The sequence below is a fragment of the Balaenoptera ricei genome, chromosome 1 (genome assembly GCF_028023285.1).
Source record: "Balaenoptera ricei isolate mBalRic1 chromosome 1, mBalRic1.hap2, whole genome shotgun sequence".
NCBI lineage: Eukaryota > Metazoa > Chordata > Mammalia > Artiodactyla > Balaenopteridae > Balaenoptera > Balaenoptera ricei.
Window position 1 is genome coordinate 38,986,392 of NC_082639.1, and position 20,928 is coordinate 39,007,319.

Below are 20,928 nucleotides of genomic sequence, written 5' to 3' on the forward strand. Positions count from 1 at the left end.
TCCCATCCCATGTCCTCAAGTCCATTCTCTATGCCTACCTCTTTATTCCTGCCCTGCAACTATGTTCAACAGTACTATTTTTTTTTTTTAGGTTTCATATATATATGCATTAGCATACGGTATTTATTTTTCTCTTTCTGATTTATTTCACTCTGTATGACAGACTCTAGGTCCATCCACCTCACTACAAATAACTCAATTTCATTCCCTTTTATGGCTGAGTAATATTCCATTGTATATATGTGCCACATCTTCTTTATCCATTCATCTGTCGATGGGCATTTAGGTTGCTTCCATGACCTGGCTATTGTAAATTGTGCTGCAATGAACATTGGGGTGCATGTGTCTTTTTGAATTATGGTTTCCTCAGGGTATATGCCCAGTAGTGGGATAGCTGGGTCATATGGTAGTTCTATTTTTAGTTTTTTAAGGAACCTCCATACTGTTCTCCATAGTGGCTGTATCAATTTACATTCCCACCAACAGTGCAGGAGGGTTCCCTTTTCACCACACCCTTTCCAACATTTATTTTTTCTAGATTTTTTGATAATGGCCATTCTGACCAGTGTGAGGTGATACCTCATTGTAGTTTTGATTTGCATTTCTCTAATAATTAGTGATGTTGAGCATCTTTTCATGTGTCTCTTGGCCATGTGTATGTCTTCCTTCGTGAAATGTCTGTTTAGGTCTTCGGCCCATTTTTTAACTGGATAGTTTGTTTTTTTGGTATTGAGCTCCATGAGCTGTTTGTATATTTTGGAGATTAATCCTTTGTCGTTGTTTCATTTGCAAATATTTTCTCCCATTCTGAGGGTTGTCTTTTTGTCTTGTTTATGGTTTCCTTTGCTGTGCAAAAGTTTTTAAGTTTAATTAAGTCCCATTTGTTTATTTTTGGTTTTATTTCCATTACTCTAAGAGGTGGGTCAAAAAAGATCTTGTTGTGGTTTATGTCAAAGAGTGTTTTTCCTATGTTTTCCTCTAAGAGTTTGATAGTGTCTGGTCTTACATTTAAGTCTTTAATCCATTTGGAGTTTATTTTTGTGTAGGGTGTTAGGGAGTGTGCTAATTTCATTCTTTTACATGTGGCTGTCCAGTCCTCCCAGCACCACTTATTGCCCACCCCTTAGGTGCTGTCGTGTGCAGGGGGCATGGGCAGCACCCTGCTTTTGCTTCTGACCCCCAACTGCCACTTTTGAAGAGCCTAGAGCAAAAGCAGGGGGTCAGGAGCAAAAACAGGGTGTCGGGAGCAAAAGCAGGGTGCTGCGCATGCCCCCTGCACACGACACCACCTAAGGGGTGGGAAAAACACCTAAGCTACCCTCTGGCCCGACCCCGGGACACACCCCTACCCTCACCCCATATAAGGAAAAAGCTCCCCCCGCCCCCTGCCCAAGGAGCGAGCAAGCAAGGGAACCTGTTGTTTGTTCTCGCTCCCCCACTGCAGCAGGGGCCCCAATAAAGCCTTGCCTGCATTTCTTATCTGGCCTCTGATCAATTTCTATTGATTGAGGAGGCCAAGAGCCCTGGTCGGTTACATATTTTGTGGCACCAAACGTTGGGCCCTTGTGCCTATCGGGGAGGAGGATCTGGGCACCTCTGGGACCACCGAACACAGCTTCACAGTGGGTGACAAGCGGCCACCTGAACCTCTTGTTTCAGTGTCACCACGTTTGGTAAGTCTGCCTTCCTGGCCCCTGGGGGCTTCAGTACCCTCATTCAGGCAACACTTTCCCCCTTCCCTTCGTCCTTTTTCCCTCACCATTTTCCCTTTCCCCTTAGTCCCTTTCCCTCTCCTGCAATCTCTCTACTTCTCTTTCTGTCCTCTCCTCTCTCTGTCCTCTCCTCCTTCTGTCCTGTCCTTCCGAGAGAGTGGACGTCAGGCAGCTACAGCATCACTCCTCTCAGCTTGTGAGACCTGCTCCCTCTGGCCAGCAACGGCTCACCTTGACGGGTGACAGGCAGAGGTGGGAGAGGCTCGCCTCACGCCGTGCAGACCGTGGTCCAGAGGACTCTCCCTGACCAGAGATTTATGAGAGTGATAGATGTTCAAACCTCATATCATGGAATGGCTGGAAGCCCTATCATCCCAATATTCTCACCTTTATTTTCCTGCCGCCAAGAAAAGTCCCACTGGGAACGGGCTGAAGGGGCAGATTTCTATATACTGGTGTACATGTGGGTGAGAGTCCCACAGACAACATACAACTGGCTGGTTTCCGGGCTTAATCACCCCCGTGGGCTCCCTCCTTCACTGGCCTTTTCTGGAAGAGCGCTGTTTGGTGCCTGAATAGACACCCACGGGGCAGGTTGAAAGGGCAATCTCTCTCTTTCTGTCTCTTTCTCTTTTTCTGGCATTGTTTTCTGTCCCTCCTCCCTTTACCTCTCCCTTGGTCCTCACCCCTACACTCCGTCCACTTTATCCTGAAACTTCTTGTTTGTGTCTTTAAGCTTTGTGATTGCCATCTTTGTTTGTGATGTAGTTTTTTCTGTCTAACTGCTCCTGCAAGTCTCTGCTGCCATTGTGGCCACGGTGGAGCACTTAAGCCTTGAAATACAAACACAGCCCACATAGCCTGAGACTCTAGCCTTGGGTTACTTAGTGGGATTTTAAAGAACAAAAAAAAAAAGACAGGAGCTTGCATTTTTCCCTCCTCTCCCTTTGCAATGTAACTATTCTTTCCTGGGATCAAGGGGCTTGCATCTGGCCTCTGCCTTTGCAATGTAACTATTCTTTCCTGGGATCAAGGGGTTTGCATCTCCGCCTCTGCCTTTGCAATGTAACTATTCTGCCTGGGCTCTGAGGAAGTACCTGATCCATCTGTAGTCCCCCAGACTGAGGGAAAAAAGAAAAAGAGGGCCATTTTAAATTCAAGCAGGAAAACTATGAAATCTCTGGTTCTGTAGAAATTAACTTGTCTAACTTAAGCTTGTGAGTTTAATTAATACAGACCTGTCTTTAGAGCCATCAACATTAAGTACAATACTTTCATTGTACCTAAGGTTCCTGGAAGTCTATAAGTGCATATTGTTTCTGTTATAAAACGTGTCAACAGGGAAAGTAACCTGATATCATTAAATTTTAAAGTAAAAGTACTGGGATAAGAAGTTTTTGATAACCTCTATAGGAATAATTACGTTTTGGAAACATCCATCTAAAACAAGTCTCTCCAAATTTTGGTAAATTTGAAACTAAATTAAATCATAGGAACTAATTGAATATTCAGGACATTTCAAATAAGGTAAAATATTGGAACATTAATTGCTAAACAAGTCTAAATTTACGTACTTTTGCCTTCTTGTGAGAGAGAAATTAAGCTATTTGATACTGCCTTGAAATGTTCTCTACCAATATACGGAATGCTTACGTAAAAGTTCATGGGGGACTTCGCTGGTGGCTCAGTGGTTAAGAATCCGCCTGCCAATGGGATTTAGGGGACACAGGTTCAAGCCCTGGTCCAGGAAGATCCCACATGCCGTGGAGCAGCTAAGCCCGTGAGCCACAGCTACTGAAGCTTGTGCACCTAGATCCCGTGCTTTGCAACAAGAGAGGCCACAGCAATGAGAAGCCCGCACACCGCAAGGAAGAGTAACCCATGTTCATCACAACTAGAGAAAGCCACGCACAGCAATGAAGACCCAAAGCAGCCAAAAATAAATAAATAAATAAATAAATAAGACAGTTCATGGTTGCTTAAGGAAAGTAGGATGCGTGTTTTCAGAAAAGAAGGTATGAGGAATGGAAATATATTTTGTCGAAAGGAAAAAGGGTGGTCTTGTCCTAGAGCAGGATATTTCTCAATGGGGAAAGAATGAGGGACAAATTATGGCTACAGAAATTTGCAGAAGGTTTGCGGAAGAGGAACACTGCACTGAGGAAACAATTTTGTATGTGGTCAGGATTTTCTAAGGTTGGATTAAATTTAATTAGGTAAATGGATTTTATTAAGAGTAGGCTGATGCAAGATTGGATTTGGTTTCTCTCTCTCATAAGAGAACAAAGTTGTCCTGGAATGCTGCTTTTGATAACAGCTTGTGTGAGTTTCTGTGCCTTTAAGTGATCTCTCACCTGGCAGGCCATCATGGTTATTCTGGCCCACTGTTGCACCCCAGATGACAAGGAGCATATACTGAGAAAGGCCAGGGAACACGCAGGTGGCTTACTGGCCACCAGTCCATACCACCAAATTTATCAGGTGGGTGGGGATGCAATCCCAGATCATGACCCACACTGGGACTGTGAAGATCGTGTAGGCCAGGCTAGGATGAGACATTATATTACTTGTCTATCAGAAGGAATGAAAAGGTGTATGGTGAAGCCTGTAAATGATGATAAGGTCCAGGAGGTTACACAGGAAAAAGATGAGAACCCGGCTGTCTTCCTGAGCCGGGTGACAGAAGCATTCATGAAGTCCACCAATACAGACCCTGAGTCCACAGAAGGGAGGACACTATTGGCCATGCATTTTATCACCCAGCCTACTCCTAATATCCGGAGAAAATTACAAAAGCTTGAGGCTGGGCCCCAAACCCCACTGTCAAACTTGGTAGAGGAGGCCTTCAAGGTCTATAACAACGGAGACTTAACGGAGGAGGCCAATAAGGATGAGAGGCTAATAAAGAAAAGGCAGCTTTTGGCTGCTCTGATCCACCCACCACCTCAAGGAGACCCTGGAGGGCCAAGAAGCCTGGACAGACCATTAAGAAGCCGCCTGGGCCCAAACCAGTGTTCCTTTGCCAGAAAGGGGGGTACTGGAAGAGGGAATGTCCTGAGCACTGTCCTGTGGGATGCCCGAGGGGCAACCCCGACCGGCCCCAGTTCCTTGCAAATCTCTTGGATGATAGATTCCTGCACACCGACTGACAGGGCCCAAGTGCCTGCTGGGCTGCAGATCCCACTCAGTCCATCCTCATCACTCCAGCGGAGCCTCGGGTCACCCTTGACATGGCAGGTAGGGGAACTGAATTTCTTGTAGACACTGGAGCCACCTGCTCTGTTCTGACTTGGCCCAGCCGGCCCCCTCTCCAGCCATGACTGTACAGTGATGGGAGTTGATGGACAGCCAAAGGTAAGGCGATTTATGTTTCCCCTTGCCTGCGGAATTGGGTCCATTATTATTGCTCACTCATTTTTGTATATGCCAGAATGCCCTGTCCCTCTCCTCAGAAGAGACTTGCTGAATAAGTTAGGAGTTAGTATATTCTTAGGACACGGTGAAGTCCAAGGAGGTAAAGAATTCAAACAGAGAATGCATCTATTAGTAGCCCCAAATGACCCACCTGTTGGGCATCAAAATATTCCCCAAGACATCCACCAAGAAATTAGAGTGGCATGGACATATATACACGACCAAATGTAAAAAAGATAGCTAGTTGGAAGCAGCTGCATAGCACAGGGAGATCAGCTCAGTGCTTTGCGACCACCTAGAGGGGTGGGATAGGGAGGGTGGGAGAGAGATGCCAGAGGGAGGGGATATGGGGATATATGTATACGTATAGCTGATTCACTTTGTTATACAGCAGAAACTAACACACCATTGTAAAGCAATTATACTCCAATAAAGATGTTAAAAAAAAAAAAAGAGGAAAAGAAATTAGAGAACAAGTAGATCCTGCAGTTTGGGATACCTCAAGCAAAATGTGTTCCCTCAATAAAAATAAGGTTAAGGCCTGGGAAAAAATACCCCTGGAAGAGACAATATCCTTTAAAGCCTGAGGCCCTGAGGGGAATCCACCCGCTGCTCAGCAAATTCCTAAAACACGTCTCATTAGGCCCTGCCAATCCCCTTGCAACACCCCTATCCTCCCTGTTCAGAAGCCTAACGGGGAGTATCAGTTTGTGCAAGACTTACGAGCAGTGAATGAGGCAGTCATCCCTATTCACCCACTGGTGCCAAATCCATAGACCCGTCTCACCCAAGTGCCGGGGAGCGCTCAGTATTTTTCTGTTTTAAACCTCAAGGATGCATTTTTCTATATTCCCCTGCATCCAGACTCTCAATATGTTTTTGCCTTTGAATGGAGAGTCCCTGACACCCTGGGGGCTAATCAATATGCAGGAACTGTGCTTCCACAGGGTTTGCAGGGCAACCTCCATCTTTCTGAAAATGCGTTAGCAAGGGAACTGAGCCTTGAGAAGGGTGTTGATGATTTATTGATAAATAGTGAGACCAAACAAGATTCAGATCAAAATACTATTAGGGTCCTAAATTTTCTGGCAAGAAAGGTATATAAAGTCTCTCCAACCAAGGCTCAGATCTCACAGCAACGGGTTCAATATTTAGGATTTGTTTTGACCCCAGGGGCATGAGCCCTAGCCATAGATCAAAAAACAGCAATTAGTGCATTACCATCTCCAACCTCAAAGAGGCAACTCCAAGGCTTTCTCGGGATGTCGGGATGGCTGGATTCTGTCGTATCTGGATTCCAAATTATGGCCTTATAGCAAGACCCCTATATGAGGCTCTAAAGGGAGGAGAAAGGGAACTCCTTCAATGGAATAAAGACCCCCAGCGGGCCTTTGAGACTCTAAAGACTGAATTGAGTAGCACTGGGGCTTCCAAATTTGGACAAGCCCTTTACCCTATTTGTTCACGAGAGGTCAGAGATAGCACTAGGAGTCCTGACCCAAAAGCTGGGACCGGATCAGAGGCCAGTGGCTTACTTTTCAAAACAACTGGACTCAGTGGGGCTGGGATGGCCAAACTGCCTGCGGGCAGTAGCAGCCACAGCCCTGTTGGTTAATGAGGCTTCCAAGCTTACCCTGGGACAACACTTTGATGTGTCAGCCCCTCATCAGGTACAATCTGTGCTGGAAGTTAAAGGACATCATTGGTTGACTGGAGAAAGGTTAACAAGATATCAGGCCCTCCTAATGGACATCCCTGACATTACCTTAAAGGTGTGCCTAACTCTGAACCCAGCAACTCTGCTTCCAGAGGCCGAGAGTGGAGACTTACTGCATCAGTGTATAGAGACCAGAGAATGAACTTACTCCAGCAGCTCCGATCTTCTAGGTGAGCCTCTTTACAGCCCTGAGGTCGAATGGTTTACTGATGGGAGCAGTTTTGTAGAAATGGGAACCCGAAAGGCGGGTTATGCCATAGTTAGTCCAGATGACATCATAGAAACCAAGACCCTGCCACACCAAACATCAGCCCAGACGGCTGAACTAATTGCATTAATGATAGCTTTGAAATTAGGGAAGGAAAAGAAATATTTTTACTGACTCTAAATATGGGTTCCACGTGCTATGTGCTCATGCTGCCATTCAGAAAGAAAGAAGAATATTAACTGCTAGAAATTCCCCCATAAAACAAAATAAAGGACTCCCCTGGTAGCACAGTGGTTAAGCATTCACCTGCCACTGCAGGGGACAAGGGTTCGATCCCTGGTCAGGGAAGATCCCACATGCCGCAGAGCAACTAAACCCGTGAGCCACAACTACTGAGCCTGCGCTCTAGAGTCAGCGAGCCACAACTACTGAGCCCGTGAGCCACAACTACTGAGCCCACATGCCACAACTACTGAAGCCCACGCGCCTAGAGCCTGTGCTCCGCAACAAGAGAAGCCACCGCAATGAGAAGCCCGCACACCACAACGAAGAGTAGCCCCTGCTTGCCACAACTAGAGAAAGCCCGCACGCAGCAACGAAGACCCAACACAGCCAAAACAACAACAACAAAACAAACAAAAACAAACAAACAAACAAAAAACATAATAAAGATTTGATCCTGGCTCTTTTAGAAGCAGTGCAGCTTCCTACTCAGGTGGCAGTAATCCACTGTAGGGGCCATCAGAGGGAGCAGTCTTCTGTGAGCCAAGGGAACAGCAAAGCTGATCAAATTGCAAAACAGGCAGCTCGACTGCAGGAAGCTGAGCAAGTTATGGCTCTAGTGATTGGCTCCTCCGAACTCCCTAGCCTTCGCCAGTATTCCCCACAGGAACAAGAAAATGCTGAGAAATGGGGCTATGAGAAGGGAAGCACAGGCTGGTATATAAAGGAGGATAAGGTTCTAATCCCTGAAGCCCAACAATGGAAACTCACCAAGAGCTTACATGATGCCACCCACTATGGGAGGGATGCACTATGGAACTTGATGCAAAAGGCTTTTTCAGGAAAGGGGCTTAAAAGAACAGTAAAACAAGTAACATTTGCCTGTGATTTATGTGCCCGTAATAACCCACAGGCCCATCCAATCCCCCCTTCATTACTCAGGCCACTTCAACACCGAGGGACATATCCGGGGGAAGACTGGCAGTTAGATTTCACCCAAATGCCCCCACGATCAGGATATAAATACCTTCTGGTATTTGTTGATACTTTCACAGGATGGGTTGAAGCCTTCCCCACTCTATCTGAAAAGTCTATGGAAGTCTGTAAGTCCCTTTTAAAAGAAATAATTCCCCGGTTTGGACTTCCAAAGTCCCTCCAGAGCAATTAACGTGTCCTCTTTTAGAGCCAAAATCACACAGGGGCTCACAACGGCCCTAAGGATAGGATCTATGAGCTACACTCCTCTTGGCACCCCCAGTCTTCAGGGAAGGTAGAGGAAATGAACCATCCTTTAAAGAAAACCTTAGCAAAGCTCTGCCAAGACACTCATGACCCTGGACCAACTTGCTCCCTATTGCACTCCTCAGGGCCCATGTAGCCCCCAGGGGTGGTCTGAGACTTAGCCCATTTGAAATGACCTACGGGAGGCCCTTTCTTACTACTGCCATTCTACTGGATGAGGAAGTGAACCAGGCCCTGAGATATATTATTAAACTAGGACAGGTTCAGAAAGCACTCCAGGACTAGGCCCACAAGACACTGCCAGCTCCCACTAAAACTGCAGAGGAAGGAGCAGTTCCTTCACAAATAAACCCTGGGGACCAAGTTCTTCTTAAAACCTGGAAAGAGGGGGTCCTGCCAAGACCAACTATTGCCAAAATGGACGGGCCCCAATAAAGTAATTTTAGCCACCCCTACTGCTGTCAAATGGCAAGGGATATCTAGTTGGGTACATCTGTCCAGACTAAAGCTTTTACCTCCAGAAACCCCGCAGGTCACAACAGAAGAACAGGTCACTGGCTTTAGAATCAGAATCATGTTTGATTTCAAATCCTGGCTCCCTTTCCTAATAGCTGAGTGAATTCCTCCATCAGCTTCAGTTTTTTCCTGTCGAACTGAGCATAACAAAACATCCTTCAGAAGGTTGTTGAGAAGAAGAAATGACAGAATGCAGGCAAAGACATATCACAGTGCCAGACATAGAGTGGGCAATCAATTGTTTCATTTCCTATGGGAGCCTGAGACATTTACTGGCTTTATTTTCAGAATTTGTGGTTGCCTGTGTTTTTTTCCTCCTTGAAAATAGCATTCTTATTGCTGCATGGCCTATTCTGACCTCTTTTGGAAACAGGGAAGAAAGTACCTTTCTACCTGTGCAGTAAGAATAGTTGACAATTATACCCTTTCTCCATTCATGGGAACAAGATGGTATCCCTTGCCAGAAGGTTTTCCCCTTAATGTACTCTTTTTCTCTATTTTTCCAATTCCGGAAAGGAGTTTTTTAAGCCTCTAGATTAGCATGTATTTTTATGCTTGGTATAATATCATAAAACTATTTTCTATGAAAATACTTCAATAGGGAAAGAAAGTCATTCTGGAAAGAGTGTGTCAGTCAGTGGGAAATCAATACTTAATTTGCAAAGATTCCATTTGTGTGCATTTCAGAAGTTCGGGGCTGAATGCGGGAAGGAAATAGGGAGAGCTGCTTGTGATTGTTAGAAACATGTTGTTTAATGTATTTTTTCAAAAGAGAAAATGAATTTTCTTTTATTTACATGATGCACACAGTAGGGTCTCATCAGTTGTGCATTTAGCTTACAAGAATGCAACTGTAACATTTAAGGACCAGTCAGGATAACAGAAATCACACTAGGTATTTCAGACAGAAAAAAGAAATACAGGTAGTTGTTAATACAGGTTTTGCAAGACTGAAAGAGGGAAAAAAAGAGTACAGTGAGGTAACCCAGGGGAAGCGGTTACCACCCTTAGGGCTGAGGTAACAAAGGGCAGAGATGAGATTATCAGAAAGTAAGAGCTCAGGGGAGGGGCCCGCAGGGCTGGTGCTCAGACCTCCAGCAGGGAAGCTCTGTGCAGCTGTGTTCAGATGTCTCAGGAGAGGACGTTGCATGGCTGGTGCAGGGAGTGCTCAAAGAAGCTGGAGGCTGGGGTGATGCTGAGAGAACCTGAAAAACAGATAGGAAGTCTCTTCTCTCTTCCTCCTTATTGTCAGGACCTATCAGGAAGCCAGCTGGAAAAGGAGTATTAAAACATGGTAGTGGGAGGGAGGGAGATGCAAGAGGGAAGAGATGTGGGAGCATATGTATATGTATAACTGATTCATTTTGTTATAGAGCAGAAACTAACACACCATTGTGGAGCAATTATACTCCAATAAAGATGTTAAAAAAATAAAATAAAATAAAACATGGTAGGCAGAGACCCAGCCCCAGCATTAGAGAGCAGAGTATATACAAGAGTGAACTTGGAGCTCAAAGGCCAAAGATAAAGAACCAGCCATGCATTCTCTTAGTCCTGAGACAGTATCATCTTTGATTCCCCTCTCTCCTTTACCTTATTATATGAATCCATTTACTTTTCTCCATCCTATTGCAAGAACCTAAGTAAGTTCAAGCCTTTTCCTTCCTGGTCTCTTCCTAACTGGTCTTCTGCATCCACTCTCACCATGATCCAATCTATGCTTTGCTTGACCGCCAAAGCGTCTTCCCCTAGGTTCCCCTGAAAGCAGAGACTGAGGCAAGCCATATGTGTTGCTGTTTCATTTAGAGAGCACAATCCACGGTAGCAGGAATAAGGGGGAAAGGAATTGGGGCAGCGTGCCGAGGAAAACCGGTCAAGAGTGTGTGACTGATCTGATCAGTGCTTAGCATCAAGGTTGACTGATTGTTTGATGTTATGGGACCATCTTTGGAGAGGACTTATAAGTTTTAAAGCTTCTTAGGGCTACCTATGTAGGCAAGGAAGGGAGATGGATTTATTTACCAACTCTCAGTTCTGATTGCTCAAGGGTTTGTGTCTTAATGAGTTAATTTCCTTGTACCCGGTTATACCTTCATAGACACTGAGCAGGTCTCAAGCATCTCACACCCCGGCATCAACAACAACACAGCTCACCAGTAGTGTGGGCACCAGCAGAGGGCTGTGCAGCTGTGCCCAAGTGAAACTGGCCCACACGGAGTTGATACCACAGCAGTGGCCAGAGCTAAAGGGGCAAAGAAGGGGAAACTGTACAGTGATCTTTTAAAAGTGCAACTCTCATAAGTTTTGTTTTAATCATGACTATTTCAATTATAAGTGAGAAAAACACAACTTAAACTAGGCAAAAAGATAATCTATTGGCTTATGGAATCTACGGAACAGTCAAACCGTGGGAAGGGAAAGCATGTGCACGAGCCTCAGAAGCCACTGTCACTTGCTGCAATAAAGTCAGGTTGTTCAAAGAACAAGGGTCTGAAGAGAGGCGCCACTGTTCCAGGTCCCACGGTGCATTTAGAGAAGGAGATGCCACCCTGGTTTTGAGCAGCAGCTCAGAGTCCAGCTGAATAAAATGACTAAGATGTGAAATTACTAGTTAATTGAACATGGTTTGGACCTAACTCCCAAAATGTAAGGTCTACTCACCCTCATTCACTCTTTCGAGCTCTGTTCACTCTGACTTCTCCCCTCCAGGGCCATAGACAGAGGATTGTTGCCTGGGCACCAGTCTCTCCTCATTTCCCTCGGCTGCAATCTGAGTATTTGCCCTTCTCATTTCATAAGGTCGAGGACTGGTGACCCTGCATAGTTCTAAGTGGCTACAGTACCGCCAGATTGTAAGACCTGGCTTCAACATCACATTCTGAAAATTTTCATCACCATGATATCTGATAAAATACAGATGAAGCTGGTAAGAGGAGGAGACAGCATTCCTACCAGGCCTCTGGACTGAGGTGCTACCAAGCACATGGTACAAGAGACTCTGAGCTCCCTCAGAACTATGCTCACAGCTATTTGTATGGGGTTATATGATTCTTGGGCCATGAGCATCACGAAGGCAAGGCCCTTGTCTTACCATGTTTATATACCCAGCACCTATTCCAGGGATGCGTTTGGGGTAGGTGCTCAGTGAGAGTTACTTGAATGAAGGAGTGACGGAGTCCAGCAGACTCACCACACTGGGAGAAAACAAGGCAGAAGAGCAAAGCATCACATCTATGGCTCAGACAAAATAGGAGTAGGAATGCCCACATGGCGGGGAGTCCTTGCTCAGGAGCAATCAGGAAAGACTTCATAAGCAACTGGAGCTAGGGCTTGGAGAATGGAAAGGATTTATAGATATGGCATGTCAGACAGAGGACAGCCCTGTGGTCAGGCTAAAGGGGAGCTTTAGCTTCAGCTGAGTCAGGAGAAGATTCACAGGCCTTCGAGAGGACCCATAGAGAAGACAGTTTTAAGTCTCCAAGCCCCTCCTCTTGGAGTTTCGATCTGTTTAGCTGTCCTGAATGAGGTGACTGTGAGAACTTAAAGCCTAAGTGATTTACAAATTGTTAATGTCTCAGGTAGCCCAGAGAAGCAACAAAACTCATTCACTCCCAGGAAAGATCTTGTGATTTCCAAAGGCTGAATTCTGTGTACTGTAGGCTGGGTCCAGTGAAGCACTGAAGGAGACAGAAGCTTCCAAGCTTTCATGCAGTTTGCCACCAACTTACAGGGTTCAAACACTGAGGAAACAACAGCAGTTGTTGGTCCTTATTGGTCACCCACCCATTAGATGCCAGGCACTGGGTGAGGTAATTCCACACACAGGACCTCAGCTGTAGTCGCAAAGACGTATTAATGAGGCAGGGACTCAGAGGCATGAGATCACCTAAATATGTCTTGTTTCAGTATATGACAAAACTTGGATTTAAGCCAGTTCTGACTGGCCCCCTGGTTTCCAGTGCACCACAGCGCCATCATTTCTGACACTTGTCACCATGCCCACCTCCTATTCTAAAATTAAAATCAAAGCAAAATACAGATACACATACAGATACAGTGATTGCAAATACTTTACTAAGCACTTACTACATGTCAGGCTCATTTTATCCTTTCATACTATTGGGTTGGCCAAAAAGTGCCTTTGGTTTTTAAGTAAAAATAAAAGCCACATTTCTCATTTTCGCCAAGAACTTTATTGAACAATGTATTCACCCTTTTGTTCCACTACCTTCTGCCATTTTTCAGGCAACTTCATAATTCCATCTTCCCCAAACTTTTTGTCTTTGTGAGCAAAGAACTGTTCCAGGTGCCTTTTACAGTCTTCCAGGGAATTGAAATTTTTTCCACTAAGAGAATTTTTTGTAAAGACTGAAATAAAAGGAACTCCAAAGGTGCAATGTCTGGTGAATACAGCAGATGAATCAGAACTTCCCAGCCAAGCTGTAACAGTTTTTGCCTGGTCATCAAAGAAACATGCGATCTTGCATTATCCTGATGGAAGATTATGCGTTTTCTGTTGACTAACTCTGGATGCTTTTCGTCAAGTGCTGCTTTCAGTTGGTCTAATTGGGAGCAGTACTTGTTGGAATTAACCGTTTTGTTTTCCAGAAGGAGCTCATAATAGAGGACACCCTTCCAATCCCACCATATACACAACATCAGCTTGTTTGGATGAAGACCGGCCTTTGGTGTGGTTGGTGGTGGTTCATTTCACTTGCCCCACGGTCTCTTCTGTTCCACATTATTGTACAGTATCCACTATTCATCGCCTGTCACAATTTGTTTTAAAAATGGAACGTTTTCATTACGTTTCAGTAGAGAATCACATGTGGAAATATGGTCAAGAAGGTTTTTTTTGCTTAACTTAGGTGGAACCCAAATATCAAAGCAATGAACATAACCAGGCTGGTGCAAATGACTTTCAACGCTTGATTTGGATAGTTTGAGTATGTTGGCTATCTCCCGCGTGGTATAACATTGACTGTTCTCAATTATTGTTTTGATTTGATCGTTATCGACTTCAGCTGGTCTACCCCACCATGGAGCATCGTCCAGCGAGAAATCTCCAGCACCAAACTTCGCAAACCACTTTTGACACATTCAATCAGTCACAGCACCTTCTCTATACACTGCACAAATCTTTTTGCATTTTTACCGTTCTTGAAATAATAAAGCATAAAATGTTGCTTTTTTTCTTCCACTTTCAATATTAAAATGGCTACACAAAAATTCACCAATTTTGAAAAGTCTTATTTTAAATGCACTCTGAAAAGACAGCTGTCACATACAATCTAACAAAATTGTTTCGAATGAAGTTAAAGACAACTAAGTGCTACTAGAGCCATCTTACAGAAAAAAAAGAACGAATCTTTTGGCCCACCCAATACTACAGTCTTACGACTTTGGTATTATTATCCCCATTTTACTGTTAAGGACATTGAGATGTAGAGATTAAGCAGTTTGTTTACGGTTGTAAGACAGATTAGAAGCAGAGCTGGGTTCAAACTCAAGCCTCCATAACTTGGAAGAGCACATCCTGAACCAAGGGACACAAAAGAACTTAGAAATTAGGAGCAGATGGGCATGTATATAATCATGATCTTCATCTCCAGCCCCAGGACAAATGGGAAGGATCATTGCCCAAGACCCACACCTGGAGATCTTTGAACAAGTCTCCTTGAAGGCCCTGGACACCATTGTGAAGTGTGCCTTCAGCCAGCAGGGCAACATCCAGACTGACAAGTCAGTGGCCAAAGGAAAGTACTTGTCACCCACTAATATGTTGTCCCATCTTGCCTATTCCAGGACCTTCCAATTCTACCTGGAAGCAGTGTTCAACCTTACCAAACTCACCCACCAACACATGTACAGCCTTTTGTATCACAAGGACCTGATTTTCAAATTCAGCTCTCAAGGCCACATCTTTTCTAAATCTAGCCAAGTGGTCCATCAGTACACAGGTTAGTCCTGGGCTTCGTATCACCTGAGTTCTCTGTGAGGCATTCCATTGTCTGAGACACAGACTCTGTGTCTGCCATGGACCTATGGCATGGTCATCATTCAGAAAGGCTTATTTGTACCCTTTGAATGAACATGCTACATAAATTGTAGGTAGAGAGATTGTATTATTGAGTATGTATCTGCATTGTAATATTTAGAGTTAGAACTAATAAGCAAACATCCCTATATTTTGCTTCATTTGTTATGCAGCAGCTTCAGCTGTGAAGAACAACTGAAGTGAAGGGAAGCAAATTTCTGTAGGAAGACAAAGCAGGACCTCTGAATAAGTCCTGGGCATGCATGTGTGGTTCATCATTTATTATTTGTAGACTTTTTAATGATGGCTATTCTTCATCAAAAAATCTACAAACAATAAATGCTGGAGAGGGTGTGGAGAAAAGGGAACCCTCTAGCACTGTTGGTGGGAATGTAAATTGATACAGACGGTATGGAGAACAGTATGGAGGTTCCTTAAAAAACTAAAAATAGAACTACCATACGACCCAGCAATCCCACTACTGGGCATATACCCTGAGAAAACCATAGTTCAAAAAGAGTCATGTACCGCAATGTTCATTGCAGCTCTATTTACAATAGCCAGGACATGGAAGCAACCTAAGTGTCCATCAACAGGTGAATGGATAAAGAAGATGTGGCACATATATACAATGGAATATTACTCAGCCATAAAAAGGAATGAAATTGAGTTATTTGTACTGAGGTGGATGGACCTAGAGTCTGTCATACAGAGTGAAGTAAGTCAGAAAGAGAAAAACAAATACCATATGCTAACACATATATATGGAATCTAAAAAACAAAAAGGTTCTGAAGAACCTAGGGGCAGGACAGGAATAAAGACGCAGACGTAGAGAATGGACCTGAGGACACGGTGAGGGGGAAGGGTAAGCTGGGTCGAAGTGAGAGAGTGGCATGGACATATATACATACCAAATGTAAAATAGATAACTAGTGGGAAGCAGCCGCATAGCACAGGGAGATCAGCTCAGTGCTTTGTGTCCACCTAGAGGGGTGAGAGGGAGACGCAAGAGGGAGGAGATATGGCAATGTGTGTGTATGTATAGCTGATTTACTTTGTTATATGGCAGAGGCTAACACACCATTGTGAAGCAATTATACTCCAATAAAGATGTTAAAAAAATAATAATAATGGTCATTCTGACCAGTGTGAGGTGGTACCTCATTGTAGTCTTGATTTGTATTTCTCTAATAATTAGCGATGTTGAGCATCTTTTCATGTGCCTATTGGCCATCTGTATGTCTTCTTTGGAGAAATGTCTATTTAGATCTTCTGCTCATTTTCTTTTTAACATCTTTATTGGAGTATAATTGCTTCACAATGGTGTGTTAGTTTCTGCCATATAACAAAGTGAATCAGCTATACATTTACCCATATCCCCATATCTCCTCCCTCTTGCATCTCCCTCCCACCCTCCCTATCCCACCCCTCTAGATGGACACAAAGCACCGAGCTGATCTCCCTGTGCCATGCAGCTGCTTCCCACTAGCTATCTATTTTACATTTGGTATGTATATATGTCCATGCCACTCTCTCACTTCGACCCAGCTTACCCTTCCCCCTCACCGTGTCCTCAGGTCCATTCTCTACGTCTGTATCTTTATTCCTGTCCTGCCCCTAGGTTCTTCAGAACCTTTTTTTTTTAGATTCCATATATATGTGTTAGCATATGGTATTTGTTTTTCTCTTTCTGACTTACTTCACTCTGTATGACAGACTCTAGGTCCATCCACCTCACTACAAATAACTCAATTTCATTCCTTTTTATGGCTGAGTAATATTCCATTGTATATATGTGCCACATCTTCTTTATCCATTCACCTGTTGATGGACACTTAGGTTGCCTCCATGTCCTGGCTATTGTAAATAGTTCTGCTCATTTTTGGATTGGGTTGTGGGTTTTTTTGTTATTGAGTTGTACGAGCTGTTTGTATATTTTGGAAATTAAGCCCTCGTTGGTCACATCATTTGCAAGTATTTTCTCCCAGTCCATAGGTTGTCTTTTCGTTTTGTTTATGGTTTCCTTTACTGTGCAAAATCTTATAAGTTTGATTAGGTCCAATTTGTTTATTTTTACTTTTATTTTTATTGTCAAGGGATACTGACCTAAGAAAACGTTGCTATGGTTTATGTGAGAGAATGTTTTGCCTATATTCTCTTCTAGGAGTTTTATGGTATCATGTCTTATATTTAAGTCTTTAAGCCATTTTGAGTTTATTTTTGTGTATGGTGTGAGGGAGTGTCCTAACTTCATTGATTTACATGTGGCTGTCCAACTTTCCCAGCACCACTTGCTGCAGAGACTGTCTTTTCTCCATTGTATAGTCTTGTCTCCTTTGTCAAAGATTAATTGACCTTAGGTGTGAGAGTTTATAAGATTTACCATCTTAACCATTTTCAAGTGTACAGCAATGGTATTAAATACCTTCACATTGCTGTGTAACCATTACCACCATCCATCCCATAACCTTTCATCTTGTAAATCTGAAATTCTACATCCATTAAACATTAACTCCCCATTTGCCTTTCCCCAGCCCCTGGCAACTACCATTATATTTCCTGTCTTTATGATTTTGGCTACCCTAAATACCTCATACAAGTGAAATCATAATGTATTTGTATTTTTGTGACTGGTTTATTTTACTTAGCATAATGTCCTCAAGGTTTATCCATGTTGTAGCAACTGTAAGAATTTCCTTGCTTTTTAAGGCTGGCTGATATCCCACTGTATATATATACCACAGTTTGCTTATCCCTTCATCCACAAATGGACTCTTAGGTTGCTTCTATTGTGAATAATGTCGCAATGAACATGGGTATACAAATACCTCTTCTAGACTCTGAGTAGATATGTCTCAGGGCAAGACCCTTATATATGAGAGAGGAAAGAAAAAAAAAAAAAACCTTCCAGTCACACGTGTGAAAATTGGATCATGCTCACATTTATCTTTTCCTTAAAAAAAAGAGGTATTTGGTACATCAGAAGTCCACTTTGGGTAAAGAAAAAAATCGTTTCCAGTTACAGAAGTGGAATAAGCCTGGGCTTTCAATACAATGGCTAACTGCCTACCTTTCCTCCGTCTTCCCTCTGTGCTTCCACCTAGAGAACAGCTGAGCCAGACGCCCTTCACCACACTGTGCGGCAAGGAATGCTTCCACCTCGACCCGCCCTCCCCAGTCCTGTCCCATGTTCTCAACAGATGCATAACCTCTCCAGATGGACGCTCCTGAACTGCAGGTCCTGAAACGTCTTAACTCACTCATGTCTCTCACTGACATTTGTCCTTAGAATCTGTGATGCCTCAGGCCACAGGAGTTTTTATTTCTCAGAAAGAGAGAAAAAGGAGAGAGCTCTCAGAACCCCCAAACTGGCACTGGATTATCAAGGTGCAAAGGTGCAAAATCCTCAGAATTCCGCCACACAGACTGAGGGGTAGGCCAGGGGGACTTAATGAAGCATCACGGCTTCAGTGTTGAACCTTGACAGACTAGGAGATTTGTAAAGATGAAAGAGGTAGCATCAGAGGCAGATTGAAGAACAGATATGAAGCTGCAGGCAGCCTGCCTTCTCCCCTCCCTATACGCACCCGCCAGCGTGTCACTAGAGCAGCTCCTACAACCCACCAGTCTCCAGGAGCCACAGAGGGAAGCTATGGGACTACACCTGGAGCCCTGGCATAGCCAGATCACAGAGCTCTCTGAAGGCCCAGCTAGTGTTCAGCCTTTCTTGATCAAGCAAGAGACTGATATATAAGACACCTCAGATGGGTGGCATGATTATAGTTCATTTTTTAGAAAAATGAATCTGCTGGTGGAATGCAAGACAGATTGGAAAAGATGATGCTACAGACATATAAAGGAATAGGCCAAAATTTATCTTTGACTATGTTGGGTGTTTTATCTACAGCTTCCTCTAATCTTAATGCTCTTTCAAGTGCTGGCTTTGATTTGGGCAGCTGTAGTAGTCCAATTAAACTGTAGCAGTATTTTATTGCAGCTGTGCTACTATAGTTGCCCAACAGCAATTAATTGTTTCCTACAAAATCAGCTTTATTTCTGTAATAAAAAAGCAAACAGTTATATAGCACTTTCTAGGTGGTAAGCATTGTTCTATATGTTTTTCATGTATTAACTCATTTAATCCTTTCAATCCTTTCAGTTCTGCCATGAAGGTCATAGTATTATGTACATTTTAGAGAAACTGAGGCACAAAGAGGTGAAATTTTACCACAGGTAAATGGTGGAGCCAGGATTTGAACCCAAGTAGTTAAACTCCAGGGTCTGTGCTCTTAACCACTATATTGAAGCAATAACTCCAGTTTTCTCTGAGATCTCTCCCATTACTTGTTCATGAGGATCTGCGCTATTACCTAGTATATAGAAGTTTCCTCTTTTTAATTCAGAGCAATGGTATTTTTCACACACTATTCATTGTAATGTTTATTACCTACATAATATTCCATGTGCCTAGTTGCTCAAACTAGACAACTCAGAGTCAACTTTTACTCTCTTTTTCCCTATCTTTCTGTTTCAATTATACCTACATCTGGTCGGTGTTTTAGCTTTTCCAGCATCATAAAGTGATTTATTGCTGCCTTCCAACTGGAGAAAATTCTTTTCTCTACCTCTATTCTAGATCCCCTAAGGCCCATAATCCATGCAATTTTACCATCCCTATGCTCACACAAAAGCTACATGTACAAAATACGGGAATCAACATGTCTTTTAATTTTTCCCATCCAGGCGCTTTCTGTTTCATTTTCCTTTTACTTTCTTGTCACTTTCTTTTTACTACTGTGGGTAACTTTCTTCGCTTCAGGTCAATCTGTTGAGCTCCTGATGGATTGGGGCTGAAGAACTGCCCTTACACACAACGCCCTGACGTCCAGCCAGGGATCTCTCCATTTCGGCCACCTCCACATCTCCCCAGGGATCCTATCAACGGCCACTACACTCAGACCCCCAGCCTGGGCACACTCCCCTATACACACAGGAAAAGGGGTTTGCTGGTACAGGAGGGAGCATCCCAGGGACTGTGTGAGCTCTGCCATCTGGTGGCTGTTCAGGATATTGCAAGGAATAGGGAGAAAGGATAAAAGGACAGAAGAGACGTCCGGCAAAAAGAAAGCGCTGTACTTCGTGAACAGCCTTTTAGAAAGTGTTTGGCCTCAAAGCAAACTGAAATCTTCCCCCACCCCCACCCCCACTGTCTACAGTGAACTGATTAAATGTAAAATGGATTCAGCTCTTAAGGAAACCACTATTGAGCACGTACCTTACGAGAGCCTCAGAAATGCTCATATTCTTTGACGGAGACATCCCACTCCTGGGAGTTTGTGCTAAGGAAGGGCCATTGCTTCAGTGGTTTGATGGGAGAGGCACAATGACTAGGGTCATCCAGACAGAGGCAGTATAAGAGTGCAGAGGTCCAGGAACCAGACCTTCTGCCGAACCCCAGCCAGTGCTGGGACATCAAGAACTGGGGTGAAGAAAAGGAGGCCCAGGAGGGCCTCATTCAGGAGGACAGTGGGGCTTTCAGGGACAGGGAGGCTGAGCCTGTGCTTTCCAGGCAAATGGGGGCCCACTGGGCTCTGCTGAACCATCAGCTAAGCCTAGGCCCACCAAGCCCAGCCAGCTTGCAGATTAATTTCAGACCATACTTCGTAAAGAAGGACCTTTGGGAAGAGGTAAAACCTTTTTTAAATTAATTAATTAATTTATTTACTTGGCTGTGTCGGGTCTTAGTTGCCACACACGGGATCGTCATTGCAGCACGCGGGATCTTTCATTGCGGCGTGTGGTCCTCTAGAGCATGCCAGCTCAGTAGTTGTGGTGTACAGGCTTAGCTGCCCTGCGGCA

General features: G+C 44.0%; 1 protein-coding gene across 3 annotated transcripts; it reads left to right on the forward strand.

Moving 5' to 3' along the window:
• Window positions 1-1,400: 1,400 nt before the first annotated feature.
• On the forward strand, window positions 1,401-19,478 carry LOC132365347 (putative inactive cytochrome P450 family member 4Z2). 3 transcript variants are annotated; one of them, XR_009503079.1, is made up of 5 exons: window positions 1,401-1,673; window positions 4,974-5,066; window positions 6,899-7,013; window positions 14,837-14,991; window positions 18,174-19,478. XR_009503079.1 is itself a non-coding variant. In XM_059922062.1 (5 exons), exons 2-5 carry the CDS (start codon window positions 5,053-5,055, stop codon window positions 18,182-18,184), a joined length of 258 nt encoding a protein of 85 aa, XP_059778045.1. In that variant the 5' UTR covers window positions 1,401-1,673; window positions 4,974-5,052; the 3' UTR covers window positions 18,185-19,138. The 3 variants fall into 3 exon arrangements, 1 of the variants encoding a protein (XP_059778045.1); XM_059922062.1 differs by having other exon boundaries at window positions 6,936-7,013; window positions 18,174-19,138; XR_009503078.1 differs by lacking the exons at window positions 4,974-5,066; window positions 6,899-7,013 and having other exon boundaries at window positions 18,174-19,135.
• Window positions 19,479-20,928: the final 1,450 nt, after the last annotated feature.

Coding starts and splice junctions, on each gene's coding strand:
- LOC132365347 (XM_059922062.1), top strand. Junction 7,014..14,836: donor CAGCAGCTCCGATCTTCTAG/GTGAGCCTCTTT, acceptor TGCCTATTCCAG/GACCTTCCAATTCTACCTGG.